Source organism: Eptatretus burgeri, chromosome 14 (assembly GCF_056783735.1).
Source record: "Eptatretus burgeri isolate ZD-2024b chromosome 14, Ebu_testis_v1, whole genome shotgun sequence".
Taxonomy (NCBI): Eukaryota; Metazoa; Chordata; class Myxini; order Myxiniformes; family Myxinidae; genus Eptatretus; species Eptatretus burgeri.
The window spans coordinates 19,961,294-19,982,434 of record NC_140974.1 but is presented as its reverse complement, the minus strand read 5'-3'; the positions used below and the strand labels follow the sequence as shown (position 1 = coordinate 19,982,434).

General features: G+C 41.2%; 1 protein-coding gene and 1 pseudogene across 2 annotated transcripts in view; one reads left to right on the top strand and one right to left on the bottom strand.

Moving 5' to 3' along the window:
• Positions 1–6,186, top strand: part of LOC147012746 (nuclear receptor subfamily 5 group A member 2-like) — a 196,330-nt gene extending 190,144 nt beyond the window's left edge. The window contains exon 7 of the mRNA XM_085853885.1: positions 1,021–6,186. Within this exon, the coding sequence (XP_085710011.1) occupies positions 1,021–1,334 (314 nt within the window). The 3' untranslated portion in view covers positions 1,335–6,186. The remainder of the gene's footprint in view (positions 1–1,020) is intronic.
• Positions 1–21,141, bottom strand: part of LOC147012743 (uncharacterized) — a 643,866-nt pseudogene that overhangs the window by 201,188 nt on the left and 421,537 nt on the right. The window lies entirely within an intron of this gene.

The following is a 21,141-nucleotide window of genomic DNA, read 5'->3' as shown; positions in this document are numbered from 1 at the left end:
AGGCTGGGATGGTACCATTCTCCTGGATTTCAGCTGCAACTTCAGAGTTGCAACCACAAGCCTGTGGTCAGTATTGAGCAACTGAGCACTTCGGGAGACCCTGCAGTTCTGGATCATCCTCCAGTGACCATCAATGAGCACATGGTCAATCTCCTTTGCCACACCGCCAGCGTTGGAATACCAAGTCCATTGATGAGCTTGTGGGCGCTGAAACCATGAACCAGTCACACTCAGTCCATGACTTCTTACAAAGTCCAAAGTACTCCATGACTTCTTCATGTCTTTTTTACTTGTTTTTTCTCCAGCTGGTTTTGGGTTTAAAATATGATGGTTCTGAGGGAAGCTCAGTATAAAACTGTTGTCCAAGTTTCCTTTTTGCTCTTCGTTATTTCTTCCCCTTATAAAATTCATTAACGGTCATATTGTAAACAGATAAAATGAAATTTGTTCCCTTACAGAGAAACTGAAACACAGAAAGAGATCATTCAGTCCACCAACACCTGCACGACTATTGGCTGTTTGTCCATGTTCTATCTCTTTTAGATAATGAGTGTCAAGCAAGGAATCAGAACCTACCATTTAAAAAAAAATAGTCTTTGGTATGACTCAGCTGGGTTCAAACCATCAATCTTCTCGACTTAGAGATGATGCTCCATCCATTACACCACAAGTCTGCTGGATCATGATACTCCATTCAATATTTCTCTTTTGCTTTCCCATTGCTGTACTACTTTGCTAAAATCGCTACAAATTGACTTCTTGTATTACACTCGACACCACTGGATAGTTCATTAGATATTGATCAACAGGTGCACCATTATAAGTAATCATGTAATGACAAAAGGCTCAAATCTGCAACGTTATCAATGCAAGGAACCATACTGTTGTTATTTTTCTTCAAGTTTAGCTTTGAACAAGCAACATAAACTCTGCTTCATAATGTACCACTCTTTTCAATCAGCATTACACTGAATGCATACGACTCACCTTCCCTATCCTCCTGTGCTCCTGAACCAACAGATGTGAAGCCCTTGGAAAACCAGCGACTTGTGGAGAGCGTTCAGGAACAAGTTAACGCTGCTCTGCTAGACTACACACTCTCACACGCATCGCGGGCCGTTAACAACTTTACTCCACTGACCCTGGGCTCTGCTTCTATTAGTGGAGATCCAACTGCACAGGGAGATCGCTTTGGGCAGCTATTGTTGCGCCTTCCAGAAATCCGTGCTCTCAGTTTGCAAGCTGAAGAATATCTGTACTACAAGCACGTCAATGGAGAGGTTCCTTGCAACAACCTGCTTCTAGAGATGCTGCATGCTAAGCGAGTTGGCTAGCTCATGCTACACTTGCAAAAAGCTGGTCCTCAACGATGCATTGTGCTTTGTATATTGGGCGGTAAATTCTACAACGTCTCCAAATATACCTCAACTACCTGAATGTTACAGTATGGACATGCCCTGAACTAGTTTAGGTTGGTAATGGCATATAGACTGCCTTACTAATGACGACAAAGGTCAGAGTCGATGCGATTTATCTCCCGAAATTTCAGTAGGCCATTCCACCTTTAATTTGGCTTGTATATTAAGGTGCAATAATTATGGACATTGAAAATTAATGAAAGCTGGAGTAAACAGCACATATCTGGGATTGTTAAGCATACCATCCACAGTGCAGAATCCCAAAAAATTATTGTTTGTGGAAGTGTTTGTATAAGTTTGAAACAACCATAATGATACCAACTGATGATCTATACAGGGGTGATAAATCCTCTGCTTTTTAAATATTACATCAATATTCATCTTTGGTTCTCCCGACTTTCGACAACTTCGGTTCTCCAACTTTGGTTCTTCAGATTCAACTTTGGTTATCCAGAAGTGATGCTCGGCAGTTGTTGTGAAATCAGGCTTTTACAGGACTAAGAAGCTCACCCGATATGAGATGGTTCATCTCAAATGGTCTCATTGGTCAGGACACTGAGAAGTAAATTTAGACAAGGCCAGGACAGTGAGTATTATACAGGAGAAAGGGAGAAACATGAGTTGGAGGGGAGCTGACGCCTAGTCTTTTTGGCTTCCTGCCTGCCAGCAAGCAACTGTCACTAACGTCGTAATATGCGCAAGGCCATCATGTAGCAAATCGACCACATGTCCAATCAATGGATGCTTTACAAACAGGCACAGGAATGGCAGCCGATGGCGTCAGGCAAAATAGCTGTTCGCTGATTGGCATAATGCCACAAAATGAAGTGCCCTCATCATATAGAACCAGCATTCAACAATACTTCTGCATGTCTGGCGGCGATGGGCCAGGGACCAATGGCGCCTGTACCTGTCTCGCTTTGGACATGTTTCTATAAAGATTGTTTCTATTATTGGTTGAAGTTGAATGTGACCTTGCGCTTCTCGTAGTATTAACCTTAGAGGATACTTCCACCCTTCACTATATCAGCTATAACTCTCCAAACCCAAGTTTTAAAAGCAATTTTTCTCCTCCCTTCTGATGAATATGCAGTAACTGCTGTCACAGTGTACATGAGTTCCACAAGCTACATGTGATTCTGCCTCAAAATGATTATAAGTATCTTATCGACATTATTGGTTGCCATAACTTTGCCAAAATTAATTAGAGTCTATGAGTAAAAGGGAAAAAAAAGTTTTGTTTTACTTTTCATTCAATGTTTGTCTGATGTTTGATGCAAGAGGAGAGGTCAGGCTTTATCATCTCCAGCTTATCGTGGGAGTTCTGGGTTCATGACTATTTAATGAACCTGATTATCGATAACTCATTCATAGTTAAAAAAAAATAGAAAGTTTAACTTTTATTTAAAATTTAACACTTCTTGTGTGTATAAATGGGCCAATTAAGTTTAAAACAGGTCTTAATTAACTTTAATATTACATTGTTTTGTGATCGACTTGGACATGTCCTCCCACCACCTCCCCCCAAAACAAAAACAATCCAAAGTGAATAATGGAAAAATTACGTTCATTGGAGGTAAAAGACATTTTACTTTACTGGAGCCAATCAAATTGGAAGAATAAAAATGTTCTCAAAAGTATTCCCCTGCAGGTATATTTGAATTTTAGCCCATCCCCCATGCAGTGGAAGACAGTGTTTTGCAATCACTTCTGCGTGTCTGTGTGTCTGTCTGTGTGTCTGTCCAGGCCATAACTTTTTCACCATTTGAGCTTTTGTCATGAAATTTTCAACAAAGCTTTATTATGAGAATATGGACAAAATAATTAAAAATTTGGTCACAAGGTCAAAGGTACCGTTTAGTAGATGGAAAAAGAAGTCGTCTGAATTAAAAGTGGATGGGCTTTGCATTTTTAGTTGTTTTTTATTTCTTGCACCCCAGGAAAAAAATTGGAAAGCAGAATCCATTTGGCATAAAAAAAAAAATAACGACACAAAGACCTACTGTACAATCATTAGCATATTCAAGCAGGTACCACCACATTGGACAACCAGCTTAATGGCTCTTTCAGCACACAAAGTGGTGCATGTAAAATCCACTTATATCTGAAAACTTTCCATGATTTATCCTTTGCCTCAAACTTGCCCAAAAAGCAACAAAAACAGCTACCGCATTTGACCTAAAAGATACACCATTAATGTCTTCTTAGTACAAAAAAAAACATGAAAGTGGTTCAAAGTTGACGTGGACTTTATATTATAGAAAATCCCAACTTACTTTTTATTGGATAAAAATCACAATGTACAGGAGGTTGATTAAACTTCACCTATTTCACAAGGTATTGGAGTATATTTCACCTATTTCCTCTGATGCACGTACGTACTCACTGTGGCAGTGCCTTTACATCATCCGCAATACCTGGATGTCAAGGAACATTTCCAGATATGTGTACTGAAATTCCCAGCCATTTTTGTGAGGGGTACCTTCAATGCATACACGTCACTGTAGTATTGTGAATTGATGGTTTTCTCACATTCAATAAATTTTACATGATTTAAACTGGTAATATCCCAAAACACTTGCTGTAAGATTGCTGACTGATGGCCAAACCTTGATTTATCTCTTTTTTTTTGTTGTGGGGACCGTTAATGTCTTTTTCATTCTGGCTCGCTTTGATCTTTGCGTGAAATTATGGACACATGTCTAATCATATGACACAAGCTTCTTCAAGAAATCATCTCTCTCTCTCTCTCTCTCTCTCTCTCTCTCTCTCTCTCTCTCTCTCTCTCTCTCTCTCTCTCTCTCTCTCTCTCTCTCTCTCTCTGGTAGCATTAGAGAAGCACATAAGTTGCCTTTTTGATCAAACACAAAGTCTTTTGGTACTTCAATTAGCACTGACCTGATTAAATTTTGAGTGAGACTTCTCCTTCTTGAGTCTGGCAGCTTAGCTGCCGAGGTAGCGATCATTTCTTGAAAGCACGACTGTGTCGCTGATGCAGTGCCCCTCTACCAGTACACACTGGTACTCATTTCGCCGACTTCGGAAGGATGACAGGCTGAGTCAACTCTTTGGTGTATTAATTCAGCGGCCAACGGGGCTTGAACTCAGGACCCTAGGATCCCAAGCCACCACCCTAACCATGAAGCCAACACCAGGCTTTGAGTGAGACTGAAAGGTTGTTTGTACACTTTCAACACTGACATCAATTCTTCTGCAATTTCTCATGGAGTAATCCTGTGATTCTGCAATGTCTGTTCAAAACGTTTGTTTGCTTGAATGACCGCAGTCAGTTTTGTGTGAGAATCCTCAATATCACTCACCAATTCAAAGCCATTTTTTAATTCCACGATATACACACACTGCTGTGAAAGATGTGCATCACCAAACTTTGGAGACAGTCTCCCTTGACTTTGTCCAAGTTGATATTCTCCTTAAAAAGGAAAATGATGATACACCTGTTGCATAGCAGAGCAGATGTGACTGTTGCTGCCATCTTAGTGTTTTTTTGTCCAGGATGGTTTTTTCCCAGGATCCGAGTTGACGTCACTTCCTGCATAACTTTATCAGGGTGGACAATGCCATAGCAAAAAATTTCATAATTGAACTAATATTATTACATATTCTACAATAGAAAGTCCATGTCAATCTTGAACCACTCTCATGCAATTGTGGTGTATGATGCTTCCAGCGGACAGTCGGATATGGGAAAATGGTACAGAGTTAACAGTTGCAGTGGTGATCAGAGTCAGAATGACAATTGGGACGAATCGTACTCGTAACCAGAATTAAGATATAGATTAAGTTATTTTTGTCAAACTTGTAACTCGTCTCCCCCCACCCAACTGGCTTTTACTGTATCGTTCAAGTTATGGCAACCAAACAAAGTTATATTGTCCTAATTGCTTATAATATTTCCATCATCTGTTTACGAAATATTTTCTGTTTTACAACCACTGTAATTTAACACAAAGCTATTTCTCTAGATGTTCTGTTCCAAAAATAAGACTGGATTATTGAATGGGTTTCTTTATATGTGGGTCAAGGAGTAAGTGAATCATCTTGCGACATTCATAGTTCTCTGAAGGTAATCATCCGTAGATCATTGTTGCCTGTGAATAATGACAGCAAATAACTACTCGTTTGCATTTCAAGAAAAAGTCGTTTTGTGTCACTCGTTTGCATGACACTGAAATACAGTGGCGAAGTCATCAAGTCATCGGTTGCGACCACTTCGCGGCCATACGGAGTGACTGATTTCAACATGAGAAGGGTTGAGAATGTTTCGTCGAACACGTCAAGTCGAAGATCATTGTAAACAAGAAATGAGTGTGTATTGTAAAAAAAAAACAAAAAAAAATAAAAAAAAATATGTGTACAGCCGTAAATATCAGGTTCATTGTCATATATGTTGAAATTTTGCAAAGATTTGCAATTGCAAGATTTAAAGGCTCCGTCAAAAGCAGCTCATTAAGCAGTACTGGCTTGCTGCGTGCAATGCACTTATTATGTACTTTAAGTTTCCTTCGCAAAGCTTGTTCATTGTGTAGATGGAAGCGTGCACCGGATGCCCGACTGCCACCTTTGCTGTACAGAACCGAGCTATGTTCTTACAGTGAAGCTTTGTGTATAAAACAAAATATGTCTTAGATGAAAGAGAAGATAATTTAACAGTTTGGATGTATGATGTTTTATTATTGACACAGAATAAACCTTCAGTGTTAACCCCGTTTTACTTGGGGCTGATTTTGTTTAATTTTTTCAAACTCGTGCTTTTCTGCCACTCTGCTGGAATTTGAATTATCCTTTTTTAAACTTACCAATCAAAATACATCTTCAAGGTACACCGTAGTGCCTTTCCTCTGGGGGAAGATTTGAGAATTATAACAATAATAATATTAATAAATCGTTAAAAGTAACTTGTATTTTAGGAAATCCACACACCTGTCTCAAATTATAACTCCTGCACCGAGGAAGTTAGCAAACCCAGCCAAACATATTGTGAGTTAAAAATGAAAAAGAACAAGGTGTATGTAGTAAAGGATGTTAAAATTATTTCAGTGGAGTTGCTGACGCACATAGTACCTTTTGGGATTATTATGCCATTATCCAGAAAGAAGGAAATAATACAAAAAGATCTAGCACAGGAAAGCACCGTTTGACCCTCAATTTGACTTTTGTTTTCCCACCCTGCAGCCATCGGAAACACCTCGAGCTTTAAATCAATCTTTTTGCCTTGGTGATGAGATCTCAAGTCCCAAACAAGTTGGTACAATCCAAGGCTATCCAAGGTTGTACTGATGGAAAACTTTCCAATTTCACATAACCGCTGCACACTGCCCCAATGTCCTGTCGAGATATATTTTCCTTATTTTTGGTTTCTTTCTTCAGGACTTTTATATTCCAAATACTCTGAACTACATCAAATGTGCTTTTGAATAGTCGAAACCTTGCCATGGGAATGTTTAAAATTTCACATTTTTGGAATTAAATAATCTATGGTTCATAACACGTATCATTGTTGGTACATATAACGATTTATAGTGCAGTTAATGGATTTGATACATGAATGATGCAGTCTTAAGGATTTGCCTTCGGAGCACAGATGGGCAGAAACCAGTGGTTAAAGTAAAAAATAGACATCTTGAGTTGCGAGCAAAGTAGGCTGGGAGGTTGGGCGGGACAGTGATATGCACTGAACCCACTTGGTCATTCATCCAAGAAAACTTTTAAATGATCAACTATCCAGTACAACATTCTATTGACTATATCAGAGAAGAAAAAGAAACCAAACTGCAAACAAAAGAGTCACAAATCAAATCTTGTACTGAAACATGCTCAGTCAGATCAGGCATCTTTCAAAGTTATTCACAAAAATTTGCACACAGTGACTATTTAACTGTGCAGTTTTCGTGTACAATCCTAATCCTCATTGTTTCTTCACAAACCTTCAATAACCTGACAATATTGTTTCAGTTCACCTTCGATCATTATCCCATTGCAATATATATATATATATATATATATATATATATATATATATATATATATATATATATATATATATATATATATATATATATATATATACTTTCCGAAGTGATTTTGTTTAAACCAATGCCGTGGTCTTGATGCATCACAAGCTCGTGAAGGGTAAGACATGTACATACTTGGTGTTTTCGCCAAACAAATGGGATAACCTCTTGATTATACTATCAAACATTGTAAGAACAGAAAATCAGCCTATTTCGGTCCACTAAAGGATGAAGCCCTCCCTCAACTTATGTTGGGATTTCAACATTTGGAATATAAATTTGGCGTATATGCCACACTTTCCAAGTGCACTTTGGCAAGAGTGAGCAGCCATGGGATTCAAAACCATACCAGCCTGTAGAGAGATATATAATTATTTAACCATTCGACCAAAGAACCAGCCAAAAAGACAAAATTCCCCAAACAGTCGGTTGGATCTCTGGCCTGAATGACGCAGCAACACCACAAAGCCCATCGAATAAGTTTTACAATTCCCTCGTAAAAGTTTAGCGTTGTCGGAAAAGGTCAAGGTAATCGCAAATTTTAAAATATACTGTTTCATTATTTACGGATAGATCTGGTAAATATCAACTTTCTCACACTATTTATGGAGTTTCTGCAGGAATTAAAAAAAATGCAATATTGTACCAAGGACAAGGCCCTGGCAGAAAGCCTCAGCAAATAAGAATTCTGAAATATAAATTAATTGTGAAGCAGGCAAAGAATGCACATGAAGATAGATATTAATTGTGAAGCAGACGAAGAAATTCATTGTGAATTAGATGAAGAGTGCACACAAAATGCACCACTACATTTCCAAGAATAAAAGGAAAAAAATCCACCAAACTTAGGAGACCTTTTGCATCTGCCAAAGAAGTTGCAGCACGGCCACATCAGCTGCATTCAGAAAGCTCGTATGGAGTTTGTGAAAAGCGTCGAAAGACAATGTCTGTTCTTTTTTGTGCTATTTTCAAATTTGGTACTACCAAACGTTGATTCAAATATCCCATTCCCTTCACAAAGCCAGCCTCTATGGAAAGGTGGCAATAAAGAAGCCATTACTGAAAAACTGAAGGTCAGGTCAGGCCTGATTAGATCTGTGACTTGCTGCAGGTATCATGTAAACCTGCACTAACCCGTTCCATGGTCAGGTTGTCGGCAACTAAACCATCAACCCCCACCAGGATTTTTGGTGAGGAGGGTGATTGGATATGGACACCCAGCAGGATGAAAAACAAAACCTGTCAAAGGGCGGAGGAGCTCCTTGTGAGCCAACGGCCATCCATATCTAGTGCCCAACTGTGTCTGCGGACGTCCTCCTGCAGTTGGGTTACTTCTTATTAGGAGGTTGGTGGCAGGATTTGCACTCCGGCCACCGTAAAACGCTTCATTCCGCAAAACACAAAAACGCAAAGGAATCTGAAAACCCACTCCGTGGGAGTACGTCCTGTGCAGCTGCCCTTTGCAGGGCAGCTCACGGGATGGCGGGATTGGGGCAAAGCCTTCGAGACCCCCAATCTTTGATAGGAGGGAAACCACGGGGTAACATTCCTGGGTCAGATTGCGGGAGAGAGTGTCGGAGTGGTGCTGAGGTGTCGTCCACCAGAGGGTGGTCTCCTTGGATTAACCTGAGGCGGTCACTTCGGGTGGGTACCTGGAATGTCCTATCCCTAAGAGAGGATGATCACCTGTCTCTGTTATCATCTGAGCTCAAGCATTTGGACATCAGCATTGCAGCTCTCTCTGAGGTTCGGAGACCGGATTGCGACGAGATCATGGTGGGTGGTTACACCTACTATTGGTCTGGTCACTCTGACGGGTACCATGCCCAAGGAGTTGCTGTAGCTGTGTCCAATAAGCTGACCCCAGTGATAATTGAGGTAACACCGGTCAACGAGCGTATTATGAGACTAAGAATTCGTCACTCCTTAGGTGTCATTTCCCTGGTCTCTGTTTATGCTCCGACTGAGGCGAGTGATCTCACCGTGAAGGACGCATTCGACGCCACACTCGAGTCTGTGGTTGATCGGTGCCCCAGATGAGATACACTTCCAGTCTTGGGGGATTTCAATGCATCGACTGAAACTGATAGGAATAGTTACGAGATATGTGTTGGTCCCCATGGATGAGGAACTGTGAACCCGAATAGCACTAAGTTCCTTGACTTTGCAAGAAGTCATGGACTTAGAGTGGCTGGTTCATGGTTTCAGCGCCCACAAGCTCATCGCTGGACTTGGTATTCCAACGCTGGCGGTGTGGCAAAGGAGATTGACCATGTCCTCGTTGATGGTCGTTGGAGGATGATCCAGAACTGCAGGGTCTACCGGAGGGCTCAGTTCCATAATACTGACCACCGGCTTGTTGTAGCAACTCTTAAGTTGCACCTTAAAACCAGGAGAATGGTACCATCCCAGCCTACGCTGGATGTTGGCAAGCTCGAGGAAGAGAGGGAATCTGAGGAGTTTGCGAACAAGCTGAGTGGAGATTTGTGGGGTCTGGGTGCTTTGGGATGTCCTGAAGAGTTGTGGAGTGCCTTCAAGACCACCGTCCTTGATGTTGCCGGTGGATGTCTTGGAACTCACCATCGGGCAAAAAAGAATTTTGTCTCTCAAGGGACACTGGATATCATTGACCAGAGTCGCAGGGCCAGGCTGAATGGCAGAGCTGAGCTGTTCAGGGAGCTGAGGCGTAAAACTGTACGTGCACTGAGGGTGGACAAGGAGGCCTATGTGCAAGGAATCTGTGAGGAGGTAGAGCATCACCTGTGGTCAAATGATTCTCGTCCTGCTTACAGGGGAATTCACGCATTGAGTTCATCCAAGCCCATCTATCGGTGTATTGCAGTTAGAGCAGAGGGTGGTAGGCTCTTGACAGAGGAGTCCAAAGTGAAGGCTCACTGGGCTGGTTAGTTTGAGTGGCTGTACCAGGCTGAGACACCAGCTGTCGAGTTGGACATCAGGGGTGTTACAATAACTGTTGCTGACCCTCCAATAAATTGTGGTCCACCTTCGCTTGTGGAAAAACAGGCTGTGGTGAAGCGGTTGAAATGGGGGTAAAGCTCCAGGAATCTGTGGCAGCCATGCTGAACTTCCCAAGGCTGGTGGAAATGCTGTACTCGTGTCATTGCATGCAGTTTTGTGCTCTGCCTGGAACACAGGCATCATCCCAACTGACTGGAAGAGGGGCCTTGTTGTCCCTCTCTGGAAAGGGAAGGGTGATCGCCAAGACTGCAACAACTACCGAGGGGTGACGCTGCTCTCAGTACCGGGCAAGGTCTTTTCTCAGATATTTCTTGATATGGTTCGCCACCATCTGCTTGAGCACAAGCGGCCAGAGCAGTCAGGCTTTACACCAAAGAGGTCAACGATTGACCATATCTTTGCTCTTCAGGTCTTCACCGAATGCAGATGACAGTTTCGGCAGAGGCTGCTTGCAGCTTATGTTGATCTCTTTAAAGCGTTCGATTCAGTGAATCGGGATGTCCTCTGGAGGATTCTTGGTCTTCGTGGGGTGCCACCAAAACTGATCGATCTGATATCTGAACTCTACTCTGGTACTGAGAGTGCTGTGAGATGTGGTGGTGCCATCTCTGACACTTCCAGTTGTTACTGGTGTTCGTCAGGGGTGTGTACTGGCCCACACACTTTTCAGCACTTGTATGGACTGGATTCTAGGGAGGATGTCGGAAAGATCAAGCTGCGGTGCATCGTTTGGGAATGTCAAGATCTTTGACCTTGATTTCACAGATGATGCAGTCATCTTTGCGGAGACTTTAGATATCCCTTTGCGGGCCCTCGAGGTGGTGAATGTTGAGTCGGTGCCGCTGGTATTTCGAGTTTCCTGGGTCAAAAACGAAGATCCAGGCTTTTAATGACATCTTGGATGCTGCTGTCCTGTCTCTGCCTGTTTGTGGTGAGGATGTTGAGGTTGTGGAGAGATTCACTTACCTTGGCAGTGATATTCATGTCTCTGCTGGCTGTGAGTCAGAGGTCAATAGACGGTTGGGTCTGGCATGGGGAGTTATGGATTGACTGGATAAAGGGGTGTGGCGCTGCTGGAACTTGTGCGGGAGGACGAAAGTCCAAGTCTTCAGGTCCTTGGTGCTTCCAGTCTTGCTCTTTGGATGTGAGACTTGGACTCTGACCAAGGATCTGAGATGTAGACTTAATTCCTTTGGTACCAGGTCTCTTCGGAGAATCCTTGGCTCTCACTGGTCGGACTTTGTGTCCAACGAGCGGTTGCTGAGAGAGACTCAAATGAGATTTGTTACCTGCATAGTCCGTGAGCATCAGTTGAGGCTGTATGGACATGTGGCTCGTTTTCCTGACGCTGATCCTGCTCACCAGATTCTCTCAGCGGGGGAGTCTCGTGAGTGGAGGAGAACCACGTGCCTCGTGGTTGCAGCAGGTTGATCAGGATCCCAAGGAGATGGGGATGGGCAGGGCATCTTCCTAGGGGATGGCCAGACGGAGGCCCCTGGAGTACCGACGGAAAGTGGACGCAGCGACGCACCGTTCTGGCACATGCTTCCATACATGACGTGATCTGGCTTTACTAAAAAGACGACAAATCAAAAAGCTCATTTATATTTACATATGTTGTTGTTGTTGTTCGTCTTTCGGCTGCTCCCGTTAGGGGTCGCCACAGCGGATCATCCGTTATGATCCGCATACTGATTTGGCATAGGTTTTATGCCGGATGCCCTTCCTGACACAACCCTGGTCGCCTCTTACGACACAGGGATAAGGATTGGGTTTCGCCATGATTCCGGGCTGCCCTACACCCTCTCATAGCACGGCCCAGCGCAGAGCTCCCGTCCTCAAGCGATCCTCCAACCCAACCCTCCGAGTCGCCGGATTACAGGCGCACGCCACTACGCCCGGTTTTATTTATACATATGTGTATATATATATATATATATATATATATATATATATATGTATATATATGTATATATATGTATATATATGTATATATATGTATATGTATATGTATATATATGTATATGTATATGTATATGTATATGTATATGTATATGTATATGTATATGTATATGTATATGTATATGTATATGTATATGTATATGTATATATATATGTATATGTATATATATATATATATATATATATATATATATATATATATATATATATATATATATATATATATATATATATATATATATATATATATATATATATATATATATATATATATATATATATATATATATATATATATATATACGTATATATATATATATATATATGTATATATATATAGCCTGGTGTTTGGCGCAGTGGTTAGGGCAGCGGCTTGGGATCCAAGAGGTCCTGAGTTCAAGCCCCGTTGGGCCACTGAATTAATACACCAGGGGGTTGACTCAGCCTGTCATCCTTCCGAGGTCGGCGAAATGAGTACCAGTATACTGGGCCGGTGTATACCCCGGTTAAAATAGGTGTACCATATCCCTGTGTCGTAAGAGGCGACCAGGGTTGCGTCAGGAAGGGCATCCGGCGTAAAACATGTGCCAAATCACTATGCGGATCACACGGATGATCCGCTGTGGCGACCCCGAACGGGCGCAGCCGAAAGAAGAAGAAGAAGATATATATATTTATATATTTATATATGTAATATGTATGCATATATGAATATATATATGTATATATGTAAGTGTCGGTGGGTATGTGTGTATGTGTGTGTGTGTGCATGTATATATGTATGTATATATAATATGTATATATATGTATATATAAAATAGCCCTTCCAACAATTTTGTCCCTTGTGAAGTTGCTTGAACCCTTGTGCTTGTCCAAGTTGTAATAAGAGTGTTTTGAGCATCCACCCATCTCCGTACACATGATGCTATCCATCCATTGGGACCCTACTCTGTGCAGAACATTGGTGCTGCTTTCGCAGTCTCCTTGGCTCTTGGACACAATCCTTGACGGATCACCGCTCCAACACAGTATACCAGCAAGCTGGCACTCATTTTGCCAATCTCAAAAGGATGACAGGCAGAGTCAACCCCACCTGGTTTTAATTCAACAGCAAACTGGGATTTGAACTCAGGGTTCTCAGATCCCAAGCCCACCACCCTAACCATGAAGTCAACACCAGGCATATGATGCTATGAAACATCGTATAATGCTAAGCATTGGAAGAGCAGTATACCAGGGGTACATCAGAAAAAAGATGTAATTATTTAGCCCCTAAATGGATGTTGACCCAGCTGGGGGTTTATCTTTTGGGTCCTGTCTGTCCATCATCCTGTGGGCTTGTCTGGAGTCTCTACTCAGACACATTTCTTGCATTTATTCATGTACACATAACTATCTTCACTACCAACACACACATTTGGATTATTCATGTATATCCACTTTACCATCACATTGTACATATCTCCTTGAATTATTTATTGTTTTATGTTGTGTTGGTAATGGGGACTTTATCATCACTACCAACACACAACTTTGAATTATTTATTTATTTATATACTCTTTCCCATCTTCACTCCTGACATACAATCTGAAATTATTCATTTACTTTTCAACTTGGAACAACAACGTTGACACAGGAGGAGGCCATTTGGCCCATCACAGCTGCACTACACCAAACCAGACCAAACAAATCCATCAGGCCACACACTTAATTTCACTGGACGTAGAGGGGAGGTGCTACATATGCAAACAAAATTCATATTAAAACGAAAAGTTGTTATTATTACAAAAAAAAATTGTTTTAGGGGGGGAGGAGGCATGAAGGTGGGGGTAGGGTGAAAAATGTAAACACACCAAGCACCCATTCATATTTTGATGAGACACTGCGCAAGTTTCCTCCAAGTTTTGCCAATATCCCTGTACTCCTCTATGGACTTCATGCTTCCAGGTACCCATCTCATTCCAATTTAAATCTCTTCGATTTATGCTGCCACTACCTTTACAGATAGACCTTTCATGCATTAACTCTCTCTCTGTTAAAAAACTACACCTGCCATATTATTGTCCGAACTCTCATGACTCTCATGCTATGGCTTCTGATCCTATTACTGTTGATTCTACTGAAAAACTCTTCTGCACTGATTTTGAATATACCCTCCATTATCTTACATCTCCATGAAATCCCCTCATAATGGCATCGTTTCTCATGTATAAACTCCTGTATACATGTATAATATAATACGACATACCACCTTGAATTTTTTATTTATTTATGTGCACTTTATAATCAACCTTACATATTTATTTATTTATTTATATGCCTTTTACAATTCTACCATTCATATATAATGGAGCAAGTGTTTGGATGTATGTATGTTTGTATGTATGTAAGTATGTATGTCCGTATGTCCATATATCCGCTCTATACCTATTGGTTGAACAGCAGGTCTGATGCCACCAACAATTGTGACCTGAAAAAAAGAATATGTCTGTCATACTGGAAGCTTAAGCCGAGAGGCAACACGGGCTTTGTCAAGGTGACAGTACATATATGCCCCAAGCTTTCGGCCTCAGGCTAGGACATCAGGCTTCAGGCCTTTAGTGTCAGCCAGTCAGTACAATTTTAGCCATATAACCACGATGTGGTATATATGCACAAAAGCAGTATGCATGTTTTTGCTTCATGTACGTAACCCTGATTATTTTTTATTTTCAGGAGCAATTGAGGGAGCAATCTCTTGGTTATACACTGGGCAAATAAAGGTTATGTTCTCAAAGAATGTGTTGCACATTTAGAAAAAGAAAGAGCGCACAAAGGGTGAGTCCTCTGCTATGATAATAATAATGATAATGGTACATAATCATAACGATTATGGAAGTAATAATAATTCAAGAATTCATTGAATGTAATACCCCATGCAGTGTTCAGGCACATTACTGTCAGACCCATTTTTCGCGAGGGATACGTTCCTAGAAAGTGCTGCGAAGAGTGAATCTGTGAAAAGCATGGCATTGTTTCAATGGAAAAAAAGGGGGGATAGGTTCCCAGCGGTTCGTGATTCCTGATGGAAAATTAAAAAAAATCCCATGAAAAACCGAAAAAAACACCTGTGATAACCCGTGAATATGCACAGAAAAAAAGTCGCGAAAACGTGAAAGAAAAACACGAAAAGGCGAAAAAAACTGCAAAAAGGCGAAGAAAAAAAAAACCTGCAAATATGCAGAGCACAGGGCCGTGAATGCCGAAGCAGGTCGCATTTTTAAAAAAAATCCACAAAAATGCAGAGCACAGGGCCGTGAATGCCGAAGCAGGTCGCATTTTTTTAAAAAAATCCACAAATATGCAGAGCACAGGGCCATGAATGCCGAAGCAGGTCGCATTTTGAAAAAATCCACAAATATGCAGAGCACAGGGCCATGAATGCTGAAGCAGGTCGCATTTTTAAAAATCCGCCAATATGCAGAGCACAGGGCCATGAATGCTGAAGCAGGTCGCATTTTTAAAAATCCGCCAATATGCAGAGTTCGCGAATCGCAAATCCACAAATAGTGGGGTCCGACAGTATATACAGCACTGTACTTCAATTTAAAAAAACGTATCATTGTAATGATAGTTAAAAAAAAATCCAAAAGTTTAGTGCTGATGTAGTCCAGAAGCAGTCCTGAATTCTACCCTCATACACCACCCCATAGAACCTTTATTAGTCCCTTACCAGTTTCACCGGAGGGGACTCGAGGTCTGCTCTCTCTCTCTCTCTCTCTCTCTCTCTCTCTCTCTCTCTCTCTCTCTCTCTCTCTCTCTCTCTCTCTCTCTCTCTCTCTCTCTCTCTCTCTCTCTCTCTCTCTCTCTCTCTCTCTCTCTCTCTCTCTCTCTCTCTCTCTCTCTCTCTCTCTCTCTCTCTCTCTCTCTCTCTCTCTCTCTCTCTCTCTCTCTCTCTCTCTCTCTCTCTCTCTCTCTCTCTCTCTCTCTCTCTCTCTCTCTCTCTCTCTCTCTCTCTCTCTCTCTCTCTCTCTCTCTCTCTCTCTCTCTCTCTCTCTCTCTCTCTCTGTCTTTGTCTCTCTCTCTCTCTCTCTCTCTCTCTCTGTCTTTGTCTCTCTCTCTCTCTCTCTCTCTCTCTCTCTCTCTCTCTCTCTCTCTCTCTCTCTCTCTCTCTCTCTCTCTCTCTCTCTCTCTCTCTCTCTCTCTCTCTCTCTCTCTCTCTCTCTCTCTCTCTCTCTGTCTTTGTCTCTCTGTGCCTCTCTCTCTGTCTCTCTCTGTCTTTGTCTCTCTCTCTCTCTCTCTCTCTCTCTCTCTCTCTCTCTCTCTCTCTCTCTCTCTCTCTCTCTCTCTCTCTCTCTCTCTCTCTGTCTTTGTCTTTGTCTCTCTGTGCCTCTCTCTCTGTGTCTCTCTCTGTCTTTGTCTCTCTCTCTCTCTCTCTCTCTCTCTCTCTCTCTCTCTCTCTCTCTCTCTCTCTCTCTCTCTCTCTCTCTCTCTCTCTCTCTCTCTCTCTCTCTCTCTCTCTCTCTCTCTCTCTCTCTCTCTCTCTCTCTCTCTCTCTCTCTCTCTCTCTCTCTCTCTCTCTCTCTCTCTCTCTCTCTCTCTCTCTCTCTCTCTCTCTCTCTCTCTCTCTCTCTCTCTCTCTCTCTCTCTCTCTCTCTCTCTCTCTCTCTCTCTCTCTCTCTCTCTCTCTCACTGTCTTTGTCTCTGTCTCTGCCCCTCTCTTCTCTCTCTCTCCTAATGGGTCGTCCATTGCCAGCACTTATTGTTAGTCTTGACCAGACACGACGTGTTTATTACGTCCGTGTGTTTCAAACAGTAAAGAAAAATAAATAAATAAAATGCACCACTCCAATCAATGCTTGAATGGCCTATTCATGTTGTCAAGGCAAGAGTACCTTCAATTGGGGAAAAGGAAGCAGCAGGATCTTCACAATGGAACGAGTTTGACTCTTGTTTTCGTTTCTCCCACGTGATGCTTTGGAGAAGCTGATGAGCTGTTTTTAAGCATCTGTTGTATTTGCGCTAAAAGCCCAGCAGCAACGGGTGTTTAATTTTGCACCAAAACCCTAATGGAAGAGCGATCAATGCCGTGGTTTTGAGCATGAGAACCGATTTTTTCGGCCTGAAACTTTTCATTTCCAGAAAGGGGGACCCAGATGGTTAATAGCCAAGCGTAGCATGATAAGCTGCTTTTTATGGTGCTAAGAATGACCGTGGCGCTCTGTCCCACATCTCGCCTGCAAATGCTTAAAAGCACAAGAACCTCGTTTGTGAGCTCACAATGCAAACAAAACCAAGCTTAGTGCTTCCGAAATTCTGTACAACTCGGACACATGCTCTGATATTATAGGAGTCAATACAAACGGAGGGGGTAATGCACCAAAGAGCATTCGGAGTACACTGTGTTAGTTCCACCAGACCAGATAATGGTCCCAAACTCAGCCGCGGTTCCAGACAACAGCGCAGCAAGTATCCTCTATTCTGACAACAATGGGTTTGCCAAACACTGGTCGTAGAATCTCGTGATCGACCAATATTTACAATGAGAATCCCTTTGTATTGACCCCAGGACAGTGCATATAGCTGGTAGCTGCACAATGTCATGGTCCTTTAAATGGGGGTTTTTTTTAGGTTCTTGCACGAATATACAAGGAAATTGGACACAGGAGTCAAGTTGACCCATCAAGGACGAATTGATTAGATTTTGGTGAAGATCCAGATCCAGATCTGAGAATTTTTGAAGTGATTCTTTACCATTGAGAGATAGGGCCAAAAACGATATGTAGCACAATGTCTCAAAACCTTATGGATGGATTCAGACGAAATTTAGTGGACAAGTTGCTCGAGTGACAAGGACGAATTGATTAGATTTTGGGGAAGATCTGGAAGCAGATCCGGACTATCAGTGGGATACAAAACTCTTCAGTCTGGTAGAGGAATGTGCTCTACCGAGTGCCATTCTAGATTAATTTGGGGTGGGGGTAGAGGTGGTCTCATATTTGAGAGTTGCACATGATGTCTAAGTTACACTAAATTAATGTGAGAGTTTCAGGGAATTAATAAGAGTTATTCCAAATGAAGGTGAGTTTTTTTCCAAATGAAGGTTAGTTATTCCAAATGAAGGTTAGTTATTCCAAATGAAGGTTAGTTATTCCAAATGAAGGTTAGTTATTCCAATTGAATGAGTTATTCCAAATCAATGAGTAATTTTAAATGAAGGTGAGTTTTTCCAAATGAAGGTTAGTTTTTCCAAATGAAGGTTAGTTATTCCAAATGAAGGTTAGTTATTCCAAATGAAGGTGAGTTATTCCAAATGAAGGTGAGTTTTTTTTTCCAAATGAAGGTGAGTTATTCCAATTGAATGAGTTTTTCCAAATGAATGAGTTATTTTAAATGAAGGTGAGTTGTTCCAAATGAAGGTGAGTTATTCCAAATGAAGGTGAGTTTTTTCCAAATGAAGGTTAGTTATTCCAAATGAAGGTTAGTTATTCCAAATGAAGGTTCGTTATTCCAATTGAATGAGTTATTCCAAATGAATGAGTTATTTTAAATGAAGGTGAGTTTTTCCAAATGAAGGTTAGTTTTTCCAAATGAAGGTGAGTTATTCCAAATGAAGGTTAGTTTTTCCAAATGAAGGTCAGTTATTCCAAATGAAGGTTAGTTTTTCCAAATGAAGGTCAGTTATTCCAAATGAAGGTGAGTTTTTTCCAAATGAAGGTTAGTTATTCCAATTGAATGAGTTATTCCAAATGAATGAGTTATTTTAAATGAAGGTGAGTTGTTCCAAATGAAGGTTAGTTATTCCAAATGAATGAGTTATTTTAAATGAAGGTGAGTTATTCCAAATGAAGGTTAGTTATTCCAAATGAATGAGTTATTCCAAATGAATGAGTTATTCCAAATGAATGAGTTATTTTAAATGAAGGTGAGTTGTTCCAAATGAAGGTTAGTTATTCCAAATGAATGAGTTATTCCAAATGAATGAGTTATTCCAAATGAATGAGTTATTTTAAATGAAGGTGAGATGTTCCAAATGAATGCGAGTTATTCCAAATTAATGAGTTATTCCAAATGAAGGCTAGTTACACTGAATGAATGTGAGAATTTCTGCAACTGAATGAGTTATCCCAACTGAATGCGAGTTACTCTAAATGAATGTTAGTGCTACATGGAATAAATGCAGGGGTGGCATGAGGGCCACGCAACCCGTACAATTGCATGGAGCTCCGAAGCAAACAAGGTCCCCAAGCGACCGATCGTGGAACACAATCTTTCGAGATGGAGCCAACCAAGATGGAACCAACAGCCAAACTCAAACACGACTGATTCTCATTGCACCACCAAGACCCACATCCTTTCCCATGCATATTTTTACTTTATGTGCACACGACGTTGCTAAATATAAATATTTTTCAGTGAAAAACTTGGTTACTTTGAGTTTCCAAAAAAACCTTGTTCTAAAACAAACAATTCTCCACCTAATATGTTTGGAAACAGGAATTCTTTAGTTTGACCCAATGAGGCAAAACAAAGCAACAGATGAAGTTGAGTTGTTATCATAAACAGATACGTCTGTTCACATCTTCCACCACCATATTTTTAAAAAGTGCTTCATAAATATCGTGTAGCCACCTCGTTTTAAGGATACTATATACATCAACATGTCACTTTACACAATACAATATAAATCAAATGTGTTCTCAAATCTAGAGCAGCGGTCAATGTGAACCTTATCCAATAAGTTTACAAAGCACCGATGATATTTGCTTACATCAAAAGGGATTATGCTTGGAGCAATGAAAAGCTTTTCCTCTCTGCTCACACTTGGGTAGTCTACATATTCTCCATATACCTTGCCGTATCTGCATGTGACACCTTATGAGTGTGTTTGTGTATATCCTAATGACATACGTCCCATCTGTTTGTCCCTACTTATGTCTACGTGTGCCCAACTTACATATATTGCCTGTCTTTTAGATCCTTGCCCAATTTCCCCGTCCCTTGTCTGCCAGCTTCCTTCTTCTCCATTGTTAGGAGGTGAGCTTGTCACTCCTCTGTGGTCAGTTCTTCCCTGAGCCTTTGGAAGAACAGCCTCTCTAACTACACCTCCAACTGCATTCCCAAGCACGACATCAAGGTGGACTTTAAGTTATGTCAAATTTCAAATTGACTCCAAGCTGTGTAGAGCAATATACAACAAATGTAGATTCTATAAGAAAGTCAACTCATATTTTTTTTGACCATCTAGATTTTAAAGAAAGCACAGCATGTTTGCAAGTAATTATGACTGATTGCTATTGCGGGGCATCGCAGCTATTACTGAATAACTGTTTGTGGTCAGTGCTCAGTCTTTAGCAATGTACATGCTGCCATCTTTTAAAAGCCTTGAGTTTGTCAGACGTGTCACCGCAGACATGGCAGAAAGTCAATTACAAGCAATTAATATGTATGTGCAGAACAGCAACGAACCGAATTACAAGCAAAAATCACCAACCTGGCATATATACGAGGGCTGTACCAAAAAGTCATGAGCATCAGTGGATTCCACACGTTTGTGCCGAATATAGTATGTAAAACAGGAGTTATTAGCGACATCTATCCATGTATGCGCTCCAATACATCACAAGCTCAGTGCAATATAAACACAGGCTCGGCGCATGCACACCACTGTTGTTCCCACATTCCATTGTGACAAAATGGCTGTCAGTGACAAATCGTTTCGCCAACATGCAGTCATTGAATTCCTCCTGAAAGAGAACAACTCCGCTGC